The sequence below is a fragment of the Thamnophis sirtalis genome, unplaced genomic scaffold (genome assembly GCF_051295495.1).
Source record: "Thamnophis sirtalis isolate CommonGarterSnake01/CBP01778 unplaced genomic scaffold, rThaSir2_p1.2 scaffold_5, whole genome shotgun sequence".
In the NCBI taxonomy this organism is placed as follows: Eukaryota; Metazoa; Chordata; class Lepidosauria; order Squamata; family Natricidae; genus Thamnophis; species Thamnophis sirtalis.
In genome coordinates, this window is record NW_028261385.1 from 33,825,475 (window position 1) to 33,845,184 (window position 19,710).

General features: G+C 36.4%; 1 protein-coding gene across 3 annotated transcripts in view; it reads right to left on the reverse strand.

The window, feature by feature from the left end:
- Positions 1-1,163: 1,163 nt before the first annotated feature.
- Positions 1,164-19,710, reverse strand: part of TENT2 (terminal nucleotidyltransferase 2) — a 37,600-nt gene continuing 19,053 nt past the window's right edge. For 2 of the 3 annotated variants that reach the window (XM_014060772.2, XM_014060773.2), the window contains exons 11-16: positions 16,769-16,812; positions 14,294-14,374; positions 8,327-8,463; positions 5,502-5,593; positions 3,886-3,965; positions 1,164-2,845 (exon numbers count right to left, since the gene is read on the reverse strand). In XM_014060772.2, the coding sequence (XP_013916247.2) occupies positions 2,771-2,845; positions 3,886-3,965; positions 5,502-5,593; positions 8,327-8,463; positions 14,294-14,374; positions 16,769-16,812 (509 nt within the window). In that variant the 3' untranslated portion in view covers positions 1,164-2,770. The remainder of the gene's footprint in view (positions 2,846-3,885; positions 3,966-5,501; positions 5,594-8,326; positions 8,464-14,293; positions 14,375-16,768; positions 16,813-19,710) is intronic. The other variant, XM_014060774.2, reaches the window with a different exon arrangement.

Below are 19,710 nucleotides of genomic sequence, written 5' to 3' on the forward strand. Positions count from 1 at the left end.
CATATAGCCTCTAAAATAAAAGGTGTGTGTTGTAATTCAAATTGTCTTTCCAAGTCATTCACTAGAAAAAGTTATGTTTCTTGGCCGAGTCCAAGCCTATGACTACATGATAATAGGTACTCTTTGCTCCTTAATCTTGGGAATGATTTTTCCCCCCTGCAAAACTGTGAATGGGTAGCACAGCATTGTATAAATTCAGCAACCTTTCTTATTGGTCTGTAAAGCCATAACTTTGAAAATAAAAAAGTTCCTTACTTGCAGAAAATGTTAACTCTTATAAGAGAACACTCTGGCAGGTCATTTTTCCCCTCTAGATACAAATATCCCCAGATGTACTGGACTATTAGGGAAATCTGGTTCTGTGGATTTTGGCTTATCGGTGATTGTTAATCTAGAAACCTGAAAACCAATATTTAGATCTAAATTCACCTAGTATAACAAATGTTAATTGGATATGCAAACATCAGCCATGCAATTTGCCTGGACCATTTGGCAATAGTACTGCCTCTGCCTCTGTTGCCTCTTTCACACACAATTCCCTTTTACTTTCAAGCAGCTAGGTGCCCTCAGAGAAAAGCTAGCACACCTTGTGACTGATGAATCCAGAACCTATAATGAAACAGGAAATAGCCAAATTTAAAAGTGGGGTCACTTTTAGGGAGGGAGAGAAACATAGCTCTTTGAGGTAATAGGTTTTTTTTTAACCTTTCTTCCAAGCAGTAGGCTACCAGGGAAATCACTCTTGGCAGAGTTCTAAAACGATTTGCCCAAAGTTGTGAAATTGCTCTAAGGGTTTGGTGAAATTAACTGAAGCTGCAGGTTGTTTTTCCTGCATTCACAATACAAAGTGGAAGTTCACTGCCAAGATGTTGCACTGCGTAGCCCTTTGGATGCAGGAGGATGTAAATTTAACATCTTTCTGCAACTCCTTAAAACCATCATCCAAATCTGGGAAAAAGCCACAGCTGCTTTAAGTGTTGCATAGAGGTAGTATGTTTGTGCACACTAAACTCCAAGGATTGCACAAATCTGATGTGCAATGTTTTAATATACTGTACTAAGGTCACAAATGACATAATTGTACAAGGCTATGCATGATTACCTTAATAGCTTAAGCTAAGAAAAGGAAAAAGAAATTAAACAGCTGACTGAAAGAAAACAAGTCCATATAACAAAACTGCTTTATTTTCAACAGAGTAACTTTATTCCACTTAACACAATAAAATGTTTAAACTTTAAAAAAAAAGCAAGGTTGACACCAATGAAAAGTAATTATTTGTTAACATATTACTTGGTCTGCAATAAATATAAGAGGCACAAATTGTGCTACAGCAGATCTAAAAGAAGTCCTAAACTTTTTTAGAAAAAAAGTTAAAATTTAAGATTTGTTTTAAATCTCAAGTTATATAGCAGTTCTAATATTTACATAGAAACAAAAATAAAAATAACTTTATTGTAGCAGTTACGATTAGCAATCATCAGTACATTATTGATACAGAAAGAAAATGTTGAAAGCCTGACTGAGAGCAGATCCACATCGGAGCAAAGCATATGAAGAAATGCAGAGGACACTTCTTATTGTGTGATACGAGGATTTTATATAGCTGGGATGTACAGGCAGCAGTACCACCTTTGCAGGTTTTCATTTTTTTTCATATTATTTTAGAAGTGCAATTAAGAGGACCATCACTCTTGATTGTGCTTGCTTTCCATCTGCTTCATAATAGTTTAAAGCTACCTCTGGACTGAAAAGAGTAACAAACTCCTGCTACTTCATTTTGTAAAAAGAAAAAGGAAAGGACAAAAAAAATCAGATCTGCAGTACCTAGGCCTTTTTTTGTTTTTAATTTTTACTCCCTCGGAAAGGCACTACTGTACACGACCACTAGAATATAGTAATCTGACACTACAGCCTAAATATTACTGAACTCTAGTTATAAAATTTCAACTAAGGTTCCCCAGATAGAAATTCTTCAAAAAGACAGTAATTGCATATTTGGGACCTACTAATTCAGACAAAAGCTAGGGCCTCTTATTACTGAATGTTTCCTGTGATAAAAGTCTACATATTTGGGAAATATCAAATCAAAATAAAAATATATATTTTTCTCAATATTTACTTTTCTTTGTGAAGATTTTTGTTCTTGTATACAGCAGCATCTAATAAAATAGATTCTTGTATGCAATTAGCATAGGCCAGATACAAGTCATGATTTCAATGAGAATCAGCCTGGATCGGTAGGAATAATCAGGACCAAGTTGTTAATATTGCTTAAAAGCTGGTGTTTATTACTATGGTATTAAAATTGGAATGAGCTAAAGTGCATATCATAATTAGTAGTTGTAAAGCAGAGCTTACTGGCTTGTACTTCTTACTCTTATGGAAAAGTACACCATTATATATTTTTTAATATCACTGCTGGCTGTCATACATTCATCTTTCTGCTTCAGTATTTAGTGTAGATGCATAAACTACTACAATACATAGTAACAGGAAATCAAACTGCAACAGATTTTGCAAAATTCGTATTACAGCAGTAGTTTCTTTATTGGTCACTGATTTAATAATTCCAGAAGCCAGTGTTCAATTGATATAATGTCATAAAGGTTGCAATCTTCTTTGAATTCTTACAAAAAATTTTCCTACCAAAAACCTGAAAGAAAAATATCTTCTTAAAAAAAGTGCAGCAGGGAAGGGAGAAAAATCACATCCCGGGCATTTCATGTATTTATATGCTGTATTTCAGAAAAGTCCAGTTAGTGAGGCCAATCATCTTTTTTGTATAATTCCTCTTACAGGTAGTATGCAGTTCAAATCCTTCCTGTCTCTCAGCCTTTGCCATGACTATGGGATAGAACAGATCATACAATTATGTTAGTTCAATATAGCCATACTTTTAAAATCATACTACAACATCAAAAGAATATTAAGACTCAGAATAACAATAGACATATAAAATGCATTAAATGTTTCCTTTATTAAAAACTCTTAAAGTTTCTGAGAAGCAAAATTTCATGATTTTGAAAGGAGATTTTTAAAATATATTATAGCTTTCTGCTCTGCCCTACAATTATCTTCCCAAAATGGATTACAGCCAATCGAAACAGATACAAAATGTAGTTTTGTAATTAAACTGTAACTGTAATGTAATTAAAAAACAAAGAACTTTTCAGTTCTATGGATTCAGAATTGTACAGGAAAAATTACTTCAATTTAGAAATTCAGGTTTTAAGAGGGGATATCACTTATTGCCTAACCCTAATCCTGGCAACAGGAAGTCTCCACTTCAAGTCCAACCATAAGGTGTCTTGGGTCAGTAATTTTTTACACAGCCCATTGAACACGTGGGAAAAGAGGAATATGAACAAAAGGCAAGATCTTGACTGACTGACTGATTACTGACAGAATGAATTCCTCATTGTCAGCTCTTCACACATTTCCTCTTTGTAAATAAAAATCAATCGACAGCTGAACAAGATGCCAAAGTAACTACTTAAGCAATTCTTAAGAGTCAATCTAAGAAAAAACAAAGTATATTAAAGAGGAATTTACTGTGACAGGCTTACAACTAAAATAAGGATGCCACAATCCAGAGAATTTTGGACTGCTTTTGGATTGATGGGCATGTATTTTTTTTGGTCCTCTGAAGAAAACTGTTTGTCATAAAACTACTATATTGAAAAAAAACTCCAACAATGAAATACATCTGTCAGGTATAGTGGAGTAACTTTTTGGAAATACAAGTTGCATTTAAGAAAAGCGAAGTGTTAAAAAATGAAGAGAATAGATATATACATTGTGCCTATTACAGGCAATTTTTTTTCTTGGAACAATTGTTACACACAAATAACTTAAAATATTTTATTAGATTGTATGTACTTTACCTTTTGAAATTCATCTGTGATCACGTCAAACTTCTGTTTTTCATGTACTGCTCTAGCAGTATTTGTTCTATCAAAAGGTTCTGGAAAAAATGAATTATGTATTATTTTATTTATATTTACATATCAATGTATCTATATGTATAAAGAAGCAGTTCTATAACTGTACACTTATGCAAAATCCTGTTGGAATAATTGACATTATTTGAAACTATTTTCACAATGCTGTTTTTAAACTTAATATATTTTATTTTGCAAGGAAAGATCAATATAATCTTTTTCAGTGCATTTTATTAACTGATTACATATCCCTTGATTACATCTATCCCTAAAGACAGAATTTTAATTAGTGCACATTTAGAAAGCTTTAATTTTTTTGCTAGTTTATTATTAAAAAGACATTTCTAGCAAAAAAAATCACTACTTCAACAGTTGAAAGCAGAGCAAAAATGAAACCACTTTTAAAGAGTGGTGTACAACTTCATATACAGCTCCCACACATAAGACCTTCTATAAATAGGTGAAAGTGTGGCTTTCCTGAAAGTTCTTCAGAAATTATTTATAACCAGCAGTGGCATGGTCAATTCAACATCCCTTGGGACAATGCTGAACCCTGTCCCATTCTGGGCTTTCTGGGAATGGCTTGGTGATTTCAAGAAGTAAAACCTCTGAAATTGGAACAATTTGGAATGTTCTCAACATGCTTCTGGTTTGGAGGATTAAGTTCCTGAAACCACCCCTGGGATTGTAAAACGATTCAATATTGTCTGGAGGAAAGGGGGGCATTCCAGAGTTTTCCAGAATGTTCTCTTCCCACATCAAAATTTGGCATGTGTTATATTGCTTCTGACTTTCTTTAGTGAAGGGCTGTTTTTATTTTGGATAAATACATTATTATTATTATGATTATGATTATGATTATGATTATGATTATAATAAAACAAATTTAACAGATAGGAATATAATTAGCTTGTTTAATAAAATGATAAACAGTGATTTCCACAAATCAAAATATTAAAATACTAAATACTAAACTCCTAATCACACACAGGGAAAGAATATATAACCCTGAGGTTCCTCATACCATGTCCATATAATGTAGAAGTAGGCAGTCGATGACCTAGATATTACTCTCAGCACCTCTCTGCAAACATCCCCAAATTTTCCATTTGGGGCAATTTAAATAAAGCACAACAAAGCTACAAAGGAGCCACTTGGTGTAGAGGTTAAGGCATCAGGCTAGAAATTGGGAGGGACTGTGAGTTCTAATCCTGCCTTAAGCATAAAACGCGCCAGTCACTCTCTCTTAGCCTAGGAAAGAGGCAATGCCAAACCACGTCTGAAATAAAACCATGCCAGGAAAACTTTAAGGAGTAGTCCATGCAGTTGCCCACAATCAAGGCATCAAAAAGAAAAAAAAAGGTGCAAAATCTTCTCTCACCCTTGATGTAATGCCCATGAGTCCCAGAGTGAGCTACGCTCACCCAGAAGCAAAAATAAAAATTATAAAAATTATAATTACAAAAAAAATTAAATAAAAAAACTAAAAAATGACTTTATACCAGCAGAGAATATATAGTTCTAGGAAACATAAACTATGACAAGGATGTAGTATTTACCTTCTATGCATATGAATTTGTTTCTCCATTCAATACCATCCGGTCTTGGAATAGCTTTGCCTTCACGAACTGAAATCATTTTATTGTTCCAACTAGCAAACAAAAAGGGAAAATTGTTGTCTAAAATGTTTGAATAAAATGTGATATGTAAATTGTCATGTAAAAGCCATTGGGGGATGATTTTTAAGCTGAGATGACACAGTGGTTAGAGTGCAGTACTGCAGGCTACTTCAGCTGACTGCTAGCTGCAGTTCAGCAGTTCAAATCTCACCGGCTCAAGGTTGACTTGGCCTTCCATCCATCTGAGGTGGGTAAAATGAGGACCCAGATTGTTGGGGGCAATATGCTGACTCTGTAAACCTCTTAGAGAGAGCTGTAAAAGCACTATGAAACGGTATGTAAGTCTTATTGCTATTGCTATTAAATATTAGAGTGGACTACCATTCTAGAAAAGTTGGACTTTAACACAAGTTCTTATCTGTGTCCCTCAGAAATAGAAATACGATGGTTGGGTCCAGGAAGAGGAAGTAAATCACGTACAAGGCTGCTGAATTAAAATTCCATCGGACTAGCGGGAGGGGAGAACTGGCCTTTAGTCCTGAATTTCTAAGGAGGAGAATGAGATATTCTGGGATTCCCTTTTTTCTAAGTGCAGTCCTCAGCTTATGATTGAATCAAAGGGCACTATATAATCAATTAAGCATCTTATTTTCTTTAACTGAAGTGGTCAGTGGGTCATATTGTGGTGGCTGGACTGGATGCCCTGGCTGCAGGCACAACAATTTCGTAATGTGACAAGTTGTCCCTCAAGAAGTTTTCTAATGGTAGGCAGGTAAACATTTCTTCCCAATAGCATACATTTCTTCCCAGTAAGATCCCAGCAGATCTCTAGAGAATCCCCTCCCATTCTAATCTAAGCCCAGAAGCTAGAAATAAAAACCACAAGCAAGCCTCTATTACCTTCGCTAAACAAGTTTAGAAATGTTTAGAAAACAGGAAAAAATATATGCCTATGCCTGTGTGTACAAGGCACAAGACAATACTTTTGTTTTAAAAATAAAGACTTAAACCCTAAGGGTAGATGCCCAGAGGTCTTAGAAACCCTCTGAATCTTCACATGGGAGTCTGTCTGCTGTTTTGGAGTAGTGCAACATGGAAGATCCTGCTGCCATCATGCATCTTCCAATAAGTACCCCACCAGATATCGACTCCCTTATCCTGGCATGTTAATTAGATTAGGCTCGGACATTATTCTGGTAAATAAATGGTTGAAAAAGAAAAAAAGAAACAATTCTAACAGTGTCACTTGCTATTCATATAGAATTGAGTGTAAAAAGTGTTTTGGCCCTTCCTTGGAAGACGGCCCAATTTCATAAAAGCTACAATGTTCCAAGCAGAGCACAAGCTGATGTATTACAGATAAACTCACTTTAAAAAGAATAGAATGAAATTTCAAGTTATTGTTTTAAAATCACAAAAGATACCAATTTCCTCAAACACAACCCAATATATGTATAATATATTGCAATATACACAATTGGTGTACTTGCAGACAGAAATGAAATCCCAATTCCTTCAAAAGCATGTGTTCTAGTTTTTCTGAGTGCGTTTTTTTCCTGGAAATTCCAGATTTTAATCCATGTGTCTGAGGTTATTGCCAGCCACCTGTTTTCTTAGCCTTGATCCAGCCATTTCTGGATCAGTTTTGAAACCATAAAATCTTTGCTATCCCACTAACACAGGAAAAGGTTGGGGTATCTCTTTGTATACGAGGTAGCGAACATTTTCTCCTATACAGATGTGGCATCAGTAATTGTCCTGTCTGAGCTGTAGACTGCCCAGCTGTCAGGCTTAAAGTGACCAGCAGCTACTATAACTCATCCCAGCTCTGAAGAATGCCCTGCCTAGGTCTGGGCACTTTCTGTTAGCTTCATGCAGCACATCCTCTGCCCTCCTGACTTCTCCAGAAACTGGAGCACTGCAAAGACTGCATTTCCTGTCTATTCTTCATATCTGTCTCCTTCAAATTTGATCAAAATCCTTCTAGGAGACACAACTCATAATTTTCCTATCTCCTATTCAAAGCACAGAGGAATGTTACAAACTCCAAGAAGTTTATAAACGTAAAGCTAGTCCTGAAAATACTGGTCACTTCCCACACCGTTCTGCGGAATTTATTTACAAGCAATAAAAAGAATGGCAGTCGACTAGAAAGCTGTAGAAGCTTCTTGGATGAGAAGTAAAACATCTTCAAAGAAACAAAAAAAAAGTCCAGTTGCCTTTTGAAAAAGCACCTTTCGGACAACCATCTGGATGACTGAGAATCTCCATAGAAATCTGAACCAGATTGTGTAATCTAACTAGTACTGTGTTTCCCCGAAAATAAGAAAGGGTCTTATTTTCTTTTGCCCCCCCCCCCCGAAATAAGCGCTTGGCCTTATTTTGGGGGAGGTCTTATTATTTTTGAGGTGCAGTAGGTGAAGAGCATGGTCACCTCATGGCTGCTGCTGCATTGCAATATTTTCAGGGAGGGCTTAGTTTGGGGGAGGGCTTACTTTAGCCTGATTGGGCTTATTATCTGGGGAGGTCTTATTTTCGGGGAAACAGGGTAGATTATGTCGTACATTTTAAGGCTGCTTTGTACATGCAAGCGTTTAGCTTATCTCTATACACATTTCTTTTACCATTATAAACAAATTACCAAAAAGGAACCCTTTGCTCCTTAAATGAAAATACAGAGGATTTGGAACTCCTCCATATAAATTGCAACCAGAGCAGAACAAAGCAACCAGAGGATTTGTTAAAATGAAAGGTTGATCACTCACTCAAATTCTGTAGCGTAGTATTTCAGGAAGCCTAGCAATAGCTCTCCAAGTGTAGATTGGTTTTTTGAAACGTAAGGAGGGATGGTGCACGGTGCTCGATGCACAAGATGCAGCTGCATAGTAGGATCAAAAGATCCCTGTAAAGACAAAGAAACAAAAGTAGAAGCTAAAGTCCAATTTATGGACCAAAAGATGATGTTGTCTATAATCCGTTCAGATATTTTCAAAAGTAAACATCCATCTGACATACAAACAAATTCTACTCACATAGAGAACCTCTACTTTAGCTAATGTGCCAATTTGATCAGACTCTTAAAAAATCAATACGCAAGTCTCTCATCTACAAAATAAATAATATTAATCATTTTTAGCATGTTATTGCCTGCTTCTTTTCTAATCTTCATATTACACAATGCTGTGGAAAAAGGTACAAGGTCTGTGCAAGAGAGAAGTTGAAAGATTTCTGAAAGTTCTGGAATACCAGCTTTTAGTTGGTTTTGGTTATCATCCTGCCATTCATAAATTTCCTAAATCTTCAGGCTTTGGAGCATTACCTGCCAACCTAAGTTACTTCTTTTTTAATGCAAAGAAAATTGTACACATTTAATTGGATTCTTTTGCTGATTTATATAGCAAATAAGGAAAAGGTTGGTTATGCTGCCTGGTAATTAGAAATGCTCCTTAAAATGAAACAGGAGAACAAAGTGCTGGAATACAACCCAGCATCCACCTGAACAAGAAATCTTCATATATGCACACCTGAGTTTCTCTGCAGAGCATTAGGATTCAAATGACAAATATTTCTAGAGAGCGATGATGGCTTGATGGTGGTTTATTGATTTTACTTTAATTAACTTTTCTGACAAACTGCATTAAAATCAAAACTTTTAACATCATGTTTTCTGATTGGAATAAAACTCAATAATACACTTAAACATGGCTAAGGGAAAGAGGTAGTTTAGGAATCTCCTTGCAATATTTAATTTCTGTCTTGGGTAGTTAAAGCTTTAAATATTTATTTGAAACATTTATGTAGCTGCCCATCTTATATCAGACTCTGGGTGGTTCCCAATCAATAATTAAAACATCAATAATAAAAACAAATGCATATATGTATTAAAACAATATACATGAAAAAATCTAAGCACAAAAATTTAGCTTCCACATGCAATTCCTTGTTAAATCCTCTCTTCCACTTCACCCTATTCCAGTGCTTGGGGAATAGTCAGATCTTAGGTACTTTTTGGAAGGCTTGGAAGGTACGGACCTACCACACCTCAGGGGAAAGGATGTTCCTCAGGGCTGGGGCTGCCATGGAAAAGGCCCACTTCCCATAAGATGACAATGTGTAAGGGAAGGAGTAGGAACATGATCATCCTATCTGACCTGATAGGTAGATAGGTGATGTTACGGAGATGTGGTCCTGCTCAGAATCCCTTGAGCGACTATATACATTAAATATATAAATAAAATAAATTAAAACCTGGTCCTGTGCCATATATATAATGTATCCCAGACAATAAATGCATTTTTATTTTGATTGAGCAATCTAATATTCAACCTGCCGACACCAATCCTGAATTAAATCTTTATACCTCAAATAAGCTTTTCTGAAAAAGGTAGTGATAGGAAGAATCAATTCTAAACTACCATTCTGGTTCATTTGCATGTCACAAATCAAAGTTGTTATCAAATGTTCATAACAATTGTTTCAGCTGAACTGAAAAATTAAGCAGTAACTTAAACAATGTTATTAATTAATTACACAGCATTCTAGAGGTAAAGGACACCTCTGAAAGGTTCTTCACTACTCAATGTACTACAGCAAGGGGTGACAAAGCCAAGGCCAACAGAAGATAACTGAATTTAAAAACAATTTTTTGCTTTAATATAAACAACATTTTTGCCATACTTTAGATCTATTTGATCTGACCCAGGCTTCCTTAGAAATCAAGAGCAAAGTCTTAGTCCCAACAAAACCTCTTTTATTTACACGACTGTGAATGCCTTTCATTCACAGTCAGCGAGGCTTATCAATCTTTCAGAGGAATGTTTATCCAAATGCACCTTATGTCGTTAGGAGTGTTGCCAGATAACTAGTGTCCAAATCTCTCACAAACAGAACTTTCCAGACCGATGAACGAATTGTTTCCCACAAAAGCCCACTCTCCGTTTGTTCCTCTTTTGTTTCCTATGGGAGGGGCCAATCACCTCCAAGGTGTGGCTTTACTCGAGTCGACCCTGTTTTCTTAGTTGTTCTTGTCTTCTGACAGGTCTGTGCATGCGCACCCCGGGAACAGACTCCAGCTGTTCCTCTGCCTCGCTGCTGTCTAGCTCCCTCTCTGCCTCAGACGCAGAGCCCTTGTCTGAGCTTTCCTCAGCCCTCATCAGGACTGGCCCCTGTTCCTCCCCATCCTCCTCACTATCCGACTCTGCTGCCAGTTCCACAGGCCGCCAGTGGACAACACTATTCCTTTCACTATGCCATTCCATTTTGAGATAAGAATACAACACCAAATTGATGACCTTGTGATGATTCAGAAGCTATTAGTTCCTGCTTGCCGATTAACATAAAATTATGTTAGCTTAACAACTGATCATTTTGGCATCAGTCATTTATTTACGTTGTTCTGCAAAGTGGTGAAAAGATATACCATGTCACCAGTGACGGATTTATGAACTCAGTTAAATTTGAAAAATTGAGGTTTTTCCAATAACTTTAGAAAAATTATCATGAACTTTGGAAAGATACAATAAAGAAAAATATGGAAGACAAAGTATCCAATCAATTTCAATAGGGGAAATGGACATTAATATCTTTGTGATATGCAGAATTCAGGGGTTTATTTTTCTCTCTCAAGGAGAAAGTACATAATACTAAATGCATATATACAGTATGTGTGTATATATGTATATATACATATATACACATGTACATACACAAACAAATGCACACACATATATAAACAATGGCTACAACAGCTGTTCTTAAAGGTGATAATTATCAAGATAAGAGCAGCAGAAAGTGAAAGCTGAACAGTTTCTTCTACTGTGGTGGCTGGAAAAATAAATCTCCTTTAATATATACAGGAAACCTCCACGAGTCTTCTTGCATTTTGTGCCAGTTTGCATTCTAAAAAAATGCAAATAATCCCATTTCTAAGTTGCCCCACAAAATAGTGTAACTGAGGCTCCTCAGAGAAAATTGTTAGAACAGTGTATAAAAAAGAACTACTCACTTAGATTATGCAAGTCAGAGATATAAATTATGTCAGTTTCAGAAGAATTAAATAGACCATTTTATGAATCTCCAAATTTATAAATGATGCAGGTTGCTATGTGATGATGAGAGGAATATTTTCTTTTAAACCCTTCTAGTAGGATTCAGAAGAATTTACCTTGCCATTTTGAGAAACGGGTATAGTAAGAAGTGTTCTTTAGATGCTCAAGATTGTTATAAAATACAAGTCAAGTAAGTGTAGGGAAATGGTAATTTTTTTGTATTATATTGCACTGTACCACTTCCAAACCTAAGGGTTGTGTAAATGCAGCTATCCCCTTTTATTTCCATAATGAAACAGTAACATGGGCTGCACTGAGGGAATTACTACTCAAATTCACCCTGTGAGTTCTGACATAGAACTAATCATGCCAGCAATTAGCCATGCTTGAATATAAATTTGCCTTCATTTCTAATTTTCTAAAATGCAAATGCAAATGCATTTAGTTAAATGCCTATCCAAAGGAAGCATACAATACAGTCAAATTAAGAACATTTTACTTGATAAGCAGGGGGCAGGGGGGGGGGTTAGTTATAACATAAAGCCATAACCGCAAAAGACTCACAATTGTGTAACTTCTAAAAATGCACTTGTACAAAACAGGGGAAGAGATAATTTATGTGACAATTCATAGAACTTAATCAGAAATTTCATCTGATAGAAATAACTCATGTTTTAGACTCAGATCTGCTTTTTCTCTAGATTTAACACAACAAAATAAATCTGATTCAACACAAATATAAGACAGAAGTATATAAATAAGTATATATGCATGTCAGGTTAACTTGTAGTTTGAGATAAGCTCATGATTATTATAAAAACTGGACTCTCTTGGATCCAATCCTCAGTATAGGAAAACTGGAATTTCCCAGCAGTAGCAAATAAGAGAATGCCAAATCTATTGTTGGCATCAAGTCCAGAGCCCATGAAGCTACCCCACATAGCAAGGTAATAAGCGTAACAACACAATCCCTAGATTGTCCCCATTGTCTAAATCAATATACAGGCATCCTAAATTATACCTAAATCAACATATTGACTAACCCTATATAGCTCTAGTTTAGCTATATGTAGATAAATTATAGCTAAACAAAATCCTAAATTAACATAAAGGCATGGCTAAATTAAACACATTAGCAGCAGAATCCCTGGCGACAAATAACATGTCTTTGAAAGTCAACCACAGCATCTCCACTTCCCACTGCTATTAATCTGAAATCCATGAGTGCAGTTCTTAGCAATATTAGCTGCCCAATCAGGTCCTGGTAACAAAACCAGGTCCTACTCATCTTCTCAAAGTCACAGCTAGGCATGGTCTTGTCCTTATAAATTTGGTAAAAGTCTGTAGAGATTCTCAGTCATCCATGTCACAGTTGTCCCAAAAGTTCCAAAAAGCTTTCTCAGCTATTCCATTCCTCACTATCCTGTCAGAGCTGAAAAAGCTTCTTGGATGAAAAGCGAAACGTCTTCAAAGGAAAAAAAACAAAGGCCAGTTGCCTCCTGGAAAAACACTTTGGAGACATATACATTTGGTGTTTACCAACAGTTTAAGGCAAGATTCCCCCAACCAAAAGATGAAACTGACACTTTCAACCTTCTTTTCCCTGAAATGGCCCACCAAGTGTCCTCTGACACTCTAATCTTCTATAATCTAGTTCAATGCATCTAAATCCCTCCTCCTTAAACCATCTTACCCTTATACTAAATCACTGTACTTCTGTTCATCAAACAGGAATTCATCCTGAAGACATCAGAAACCAGAAATATGCAGCTCTATTCAGTTTTCAGGTGACTGACTTCCATGTGGGCAAGAACAATCACACACAAGTCTGCCTCAAGAAATCTATCTTATGTATTGTATGTAAATGGAAAGAGTTAATGTAGTTTGAGTAATATTGATGTGGGGAAGATAAGGGATATTCCTGGGAATACTCACAGGGAAATCCCCTTCTGAATGCCCAAATTGGGCTGATCTAAACAGATAACTTCAAATTGGTTGAATGGACCATTTCACTCTTGCCTGCAGTACTTAACTCTTTTTCAAAGATCCCTGTAGTTCATAACAGTGCAGCAGCTAAAAACCTCTCCAAATTACTATTATGCTTGTGTAATTTTGAGTATGTAAAAATGCTATTTTGTTAAAAAAGAAAAAGGCAATATCCAGTCTTTGGCCGAAATACATGATTCATTCCTTCTTTTTGTAGCTGAAAACACAGATATTCTAATCTAGTTATGTTGTCTAACACAGGAGCATACAGTGAGTACTACAGAGACAACGGGAATTTCTATAGTTATTAATGCAAAATGACTCAGTCAAGCTTATTTATTTTATTATTATTTAATTTATTGGCTGTCCATCTTACCCCAGAGTAACTCTGGGTGCCTTACAATTTTAAAGCTTTAAAAAAAACAACTGTAATTGTTTGTCCTAAAAAATGGAGCAATATGAAAACTATCCCAGGAAATGTCAATGAATGCATTAAGGAGAAAATATAAACAAAACAAAAACACCACATACAAGGCCAAATCATTTAAATAAGCACTGATTATTCAGGATTCTTGCCAGATTATGGACAATGAAAACTAAATTTATCTAATGGGTTACAGTATTCCAGCCTTTACTTAATCTGGCATTTGCAACTCCCCAAAGTGTCCCACATAGCATCTGATGCAGCAAGTCCCTTACCTTTGATTCTGCTTCCTCTGTGCTTTGCTCCCAGGTGCTCTGGCATCTGGTCATTTCCAGGCACCTTGCAACAAAAAAGTCCTTGGGAACATTTGCTTACTTCAGGGTGCTATCATGACTTCTGCAACTAAGCAATATTTTCACACTACTTTACCCCTTGATAAATATACAAAATATACTGGATGTTACGCTCCTTTACTTCTTCCTGGGTCAATTTGTTATATATTTTACTCCAAAAGGGCTGTTCTTCTGAATTTTTTAAATGTACATCTCAGCAGATGTGTATAATAGTACAGTCACAAACTGCTTCTGAAATAGAGCTATTATTGGCAATTGCCGCTTTATTTATTTCTGGTTAAACATGCCTACGGAAGCAATTTTCAGGTAGTGCTCCTTCCTGTGATTTTGAACAGAATTTTAAACTCAGTTCTACGTAGACCTACATGTTGATTTGAACACAATGATGCATTAGCAATTAATGCCTCTGAGATATTTTCTTGAGGGCATGCACTATCTGGATTTTATCCAGAATTGAAAAATGCCCATTAAGATAGCATCTAGCTTTAATTGGTACTTATACTAATAACAGCTCTCCATTCTTGCAGTAGGATTAATTTTGAAAGTCTTATCCTATCAGCAGATTGATCCAAGTTAAATACCCAAAATAAACTATATTTAAAGCAGTCCAGTTATTATGGCTGTGCAGTGCTTTGGATTTAGTTCAAAACTATGGAAACACAAACCCAATATTGTATAAAGCAGCCACGTTTGATTCCAGAAGTGTATGGCTTCTGCAGCAGAGATGTAAGTCTGGAAAATGACATGGTTGTTTTAATGAATCAAAGATGCCATTTTCATACTTCTGTGTGATACAAAGAATCTATTCTGAACTACATCCAAAACAACGTAATCCTTACATATTAATAAGCAATGTGAATTGATAAAAATGTGACATAATGCCATTTCAAATGTATTGCACTATGAAAATATTTAGGTAGAAAGACATGTATAACTGCAAACTGCAATTGTTAAATTAAATATTATTTTGTTGATCTTAAGTATTACTTTAAGACTTGGTATTCTCACATCTCAGCTAAAACTACTTGTTTAAAATGCTGATATGTTAAAAAGATTTCCACTGATCTTTACAGACATTTTAACACATGCAGATACTTGTTTTAGATACATAACTGTGCATGTCCAGCATTTTAAAAAACCATTTTTTCCACTGAGATTATAAACACATATAGTGTGGATCTTTTAATAAATCAACGTAACTGAAAATAGAAATATTCCAATACTGTGATTAATTAATCTTTAATTAAATTAACGATTTAAATATCAAAAGCCTTTATACATTAATATCAAAAGCCTTTATACATTAATTTCAATGAAAAATTTTGTTCAAGTTTTTACTTCAATAGCAATTTTATAAAATAAAATTAAGTGAGTGACCCTACTATGTATCTCTAACTTTACCAAACATGATCCTGAAATCAGGAAATTTTAATTAGCTATTTTGATGTAAGAGGAGCAGAGTTAGTTTTAAATTGCTTCTACATTTTCTATGCAACTGCCATCCTTTAATCATCCTCTTTGCTCTTAGTATCCTGCATGCTAGTTTACTTCTATTATATATCAATGTTTTGGTATATTTTAGCATAATAATTTATCAGTACTGTCACTGCCACAAGAGACTTTAAATAATAGTTGGGCAGAAGCAGAGCAAAAAATCATTATGTAAATGATTGTATATAATAAAACATTAAAAGGTAGATTGCCATCAGGAAAAGGTGAGATAACACAATACTGTCATGCAGAATGGATGTGTGTTTACCCATGTAGTATGACTGTAGTATTATTATTAATCTTTCTTATTATCTTCTTCAGTCCCCCTCTTATTTTTTATATTATTATTATGATTATCATTATTCCATTGCATTGCATGTACACTGAGAGCTTCTGCACCGGAGACAAATTCCTTGTATGTCTAATAAGTATTTAATTCAATTCATAATGTAATATGCTGCAGTTCTAAACACCACATAACAATCCAATTACTCGTCTCCCAACATATGCCTCCCAAATCTTCTCAAGGAGATTCCCCAAACCTCTGGAATAGATCTGATAGTGCATTAGACATTGCAGGAAGAGAAATCCAATATGTTGGTATTGCCTTTTCCACCAGCTAACAAAAAAGACATGCTTACAACTTAAGAGAAATAAATACTGTAGTTCTTATTTCTCAGTCAAAGGTCATAATCAGAATTGGCTTTTAAATTTTGATTTGTATTTAAAAAGGGTGAATGAGTCAGTCTGCAGGAGGACTTTCTATGCACATGTTGGAGCATTGTGAAGTTCTAACAAACATGGTCAGAGGCATATTTTGTCATTATCCCAAGTAACAGCAACATTCATGTGGAAGGTAATCATTTTAATAAACATATTATATAGTAATTTATAAGAAGCACTTACTGGGTAATTTTTTTGGAGGGATGGAAGGATAGGTTCAGGTAGGGCTATAAAAAAAAGTTTAAAATCACTGTGATTTATATATTTCACAGAAAACAAAATATCAGTGGTGTGAACTGAAAGTTTAGGATCAAATGCTTATCCCAAAACTCAAATTTCTAGCTTTTTAAATTAAACATATTACTTGCATAATGTGTGAGAAAACTGATTAAACATTTAAGAATATGACTCTCATTTAAATCCAAGTTGCAATATAAATTTATCCAGGGACATCTGAAATTTTCAACACTGAAGACATTGTATTTAATTATAAACATAATGTTTTTAGGCTTTTGCAAGTTATGCAATTCTAAATTATCAACATGGGATTAAGGTGTAAATTAAGTTTTCAGTAGTATCTGGAATAATGTCTAGCTTTCAGTGAATGGAAAATTTAACGTATCTAAAAATAATCACTATCGATATTAACTATGAATTAAAAATTATCTTATTTACAGGTATTCCTCAACTCACAACTGTAATTCAGCCTGTCCATTATAGTTGCAAATTGTGATGGTAATTAAGCAAAGTGACCGTATGATCCTATGACTTAACAACCTCAACCTCAGTTTTCTGTGATGCAGCCATTTGATCACTACACAAGTTGTTAAGCAGAGCATTGGATACCACAGGGGAGGGAGAGGTCCTGGAAAGCCTAGTACAGGCCAAAACCCACCTGTGTGGCACCTCCAGAGGCTCCTCTCCTGAGGGGGGGAGCAGAAGACAACATGTGTTTCCACCCCCCCTCAGGATCCCAGACCATGGGTCTGCTTCCCGCCCATTGGGCCCTATGTGCTTTTTTCAACTCCTATCCTCATCACCCATCATGCACTTACCTTTTGAGGATCTCTGGACCTACAGAGCTTGCATTGGGGACAGGGGGGGGGGTGAAGCAAGGTGCTCTGTCCCTCAGTGTCCCTGGGACAAGTGCTTCACCCTGGAAGAAATGTCACTTGTAGAGCAGCCACAGTGAGTTGTGACCCTTCCAGAACTTGTGTTAGAGGAGGAGAAGTGGGAGCTCCCATCCCTCACCACCCCTGGGCGGCATCGCTTCATCCCAGAAGTGGCTGCAATGAATTCTGGCGACTCTGAAAATGGCAACCATTTCTGGGACTGCACATGGGCCAGGGATACCAAGAGATGCTGCGGCTTGCCTTCCTTCCCCAACATGAGTCCTGGAGCCCCAGAGATCTTTGAAAGGTAAATGTGCAATGTGTAATGGAGGGTGGGTAGGAGGGAGACAGAACTAGTGGGGTGGGAAGCAGAAGACTCATAGGTGAGGGGGCACTTCAGCACCTTGCGGATAATTCTAAGAGCGAATGATCATAGGAGAGTTAGAGCAGCCCTAACTGAACCAGGTTGGAAGTAGCTTTGGGAGGTTTGAACAGTCGCTAAGTGACTAGTTGTAAGTGCATCTTTTTTAAAACATACCTATTATAATTCTAAGGGCATGCGATAGCCAGCAATTCTTTACTTCCAAGTTGAAAATATTCATGAAAGGACTGACCTATTTTATATGCAATTTTATAACTCTTTGACTAAAAGGCCAATATGTTCAAACTATTCCTCTTCTAGAATGTGTCAGTGAATCTTTCTTTCTCTCTCTTTCTCTCTCCTTATCTGCAAAACTCTTGAGTGAACTATATAATTCCACTAGGCCAGAATACTTATGATTTGGAGCATCAACATATTTAATTGGTCTCAAAGGAAAATGAAGCAACTATGGCTATAAAGGCTCAGTTTCCCAACAATGTCTTACTTCAATGCTCATACTTATACTTAAAGAAAAACATATAATTAATTAGATTAAAGGTGGAAAGTTGTGATATATTATAATAGCAAGAACTCAGGCGTGTTATAATATTATAGTATCTTTTATGGCTAATAATTTTATTAAAAGGCAAAGTCTTTTGTGAACTACAGCTCACTTCATCAGATACATGAAATGGCTGGACTGATAAAACACAAATACGTATTTTATCATTACTATATCACAGATAATCCTCAAGATATGGCTGTAATGGACCCTGCCCATTACAGTCACAAGTAGTAGATGGCCATTAAGTGAGATAGTCTCACTCAGTGACTCCATCCCCTTCTCTCCCTGACACAGCCATTAAACAAATGTGCAGGTTGTTAGGCAGAGCACAGAGTGCATCAGGAGTGCAAGAGCCCCAGTTCTACTTAGAACTGAGCCCCAGCTCCACATGGTCCACGCCTCCCCCATCCCTGAGACACCTCAAATCCTGCTTCCTATCCCTTGGCCCCTGCAGGCCTTTCCCTTTCCAACAGGTTTCTGCAGGCCTTTCTCTTTCACCCTGGGTCCCTGAGGCCCTTTCACCAGTTCTCTGCAGACCTTAGGCCCAATTCAAACCCCACTGAGCCCTACACTTTCCTCCTAATTTACCTTTTGAAGATCTCCAGACTCATTCTAGGGATGGAGGGCAGGCCACAGATCCCTGGCTGTGTGGCTGCCTTCTGGATGCAACCTCATTTTCAGTGCGCCCGCAATTCCTTGCGGGTGTACCCAAACGACATCCACTTCTGGATGATGGTTGCTGTGCAGGCAAGGGTCAAGTAATGGTAGAGCTGCTGAAAAATGATTGGGTAGTAGTAGCCCCATGGCCAAGGTAGAGTCTTGGTCAACTCGACATGGTTGATTTACCCCAACCATCTTGCCCCATCTGACTCGCCCCATCCAACTCAAAACAGTCAACTCATCGTGGGACAACTCACTGCATAACAATTCAATATAGGATAACTCAATAGAGGAACAATGTCAGTGGGTATTGTCTTGCTTTAGGTTTAAACCCTCTCAAGTTAAAAGTACTCAAGGCTGTGGTGAACTGCAATTCTAGTTGGCCTTCTCTCGAGTTATCCCACATTGAATTGTCGAGCTGGCCCTA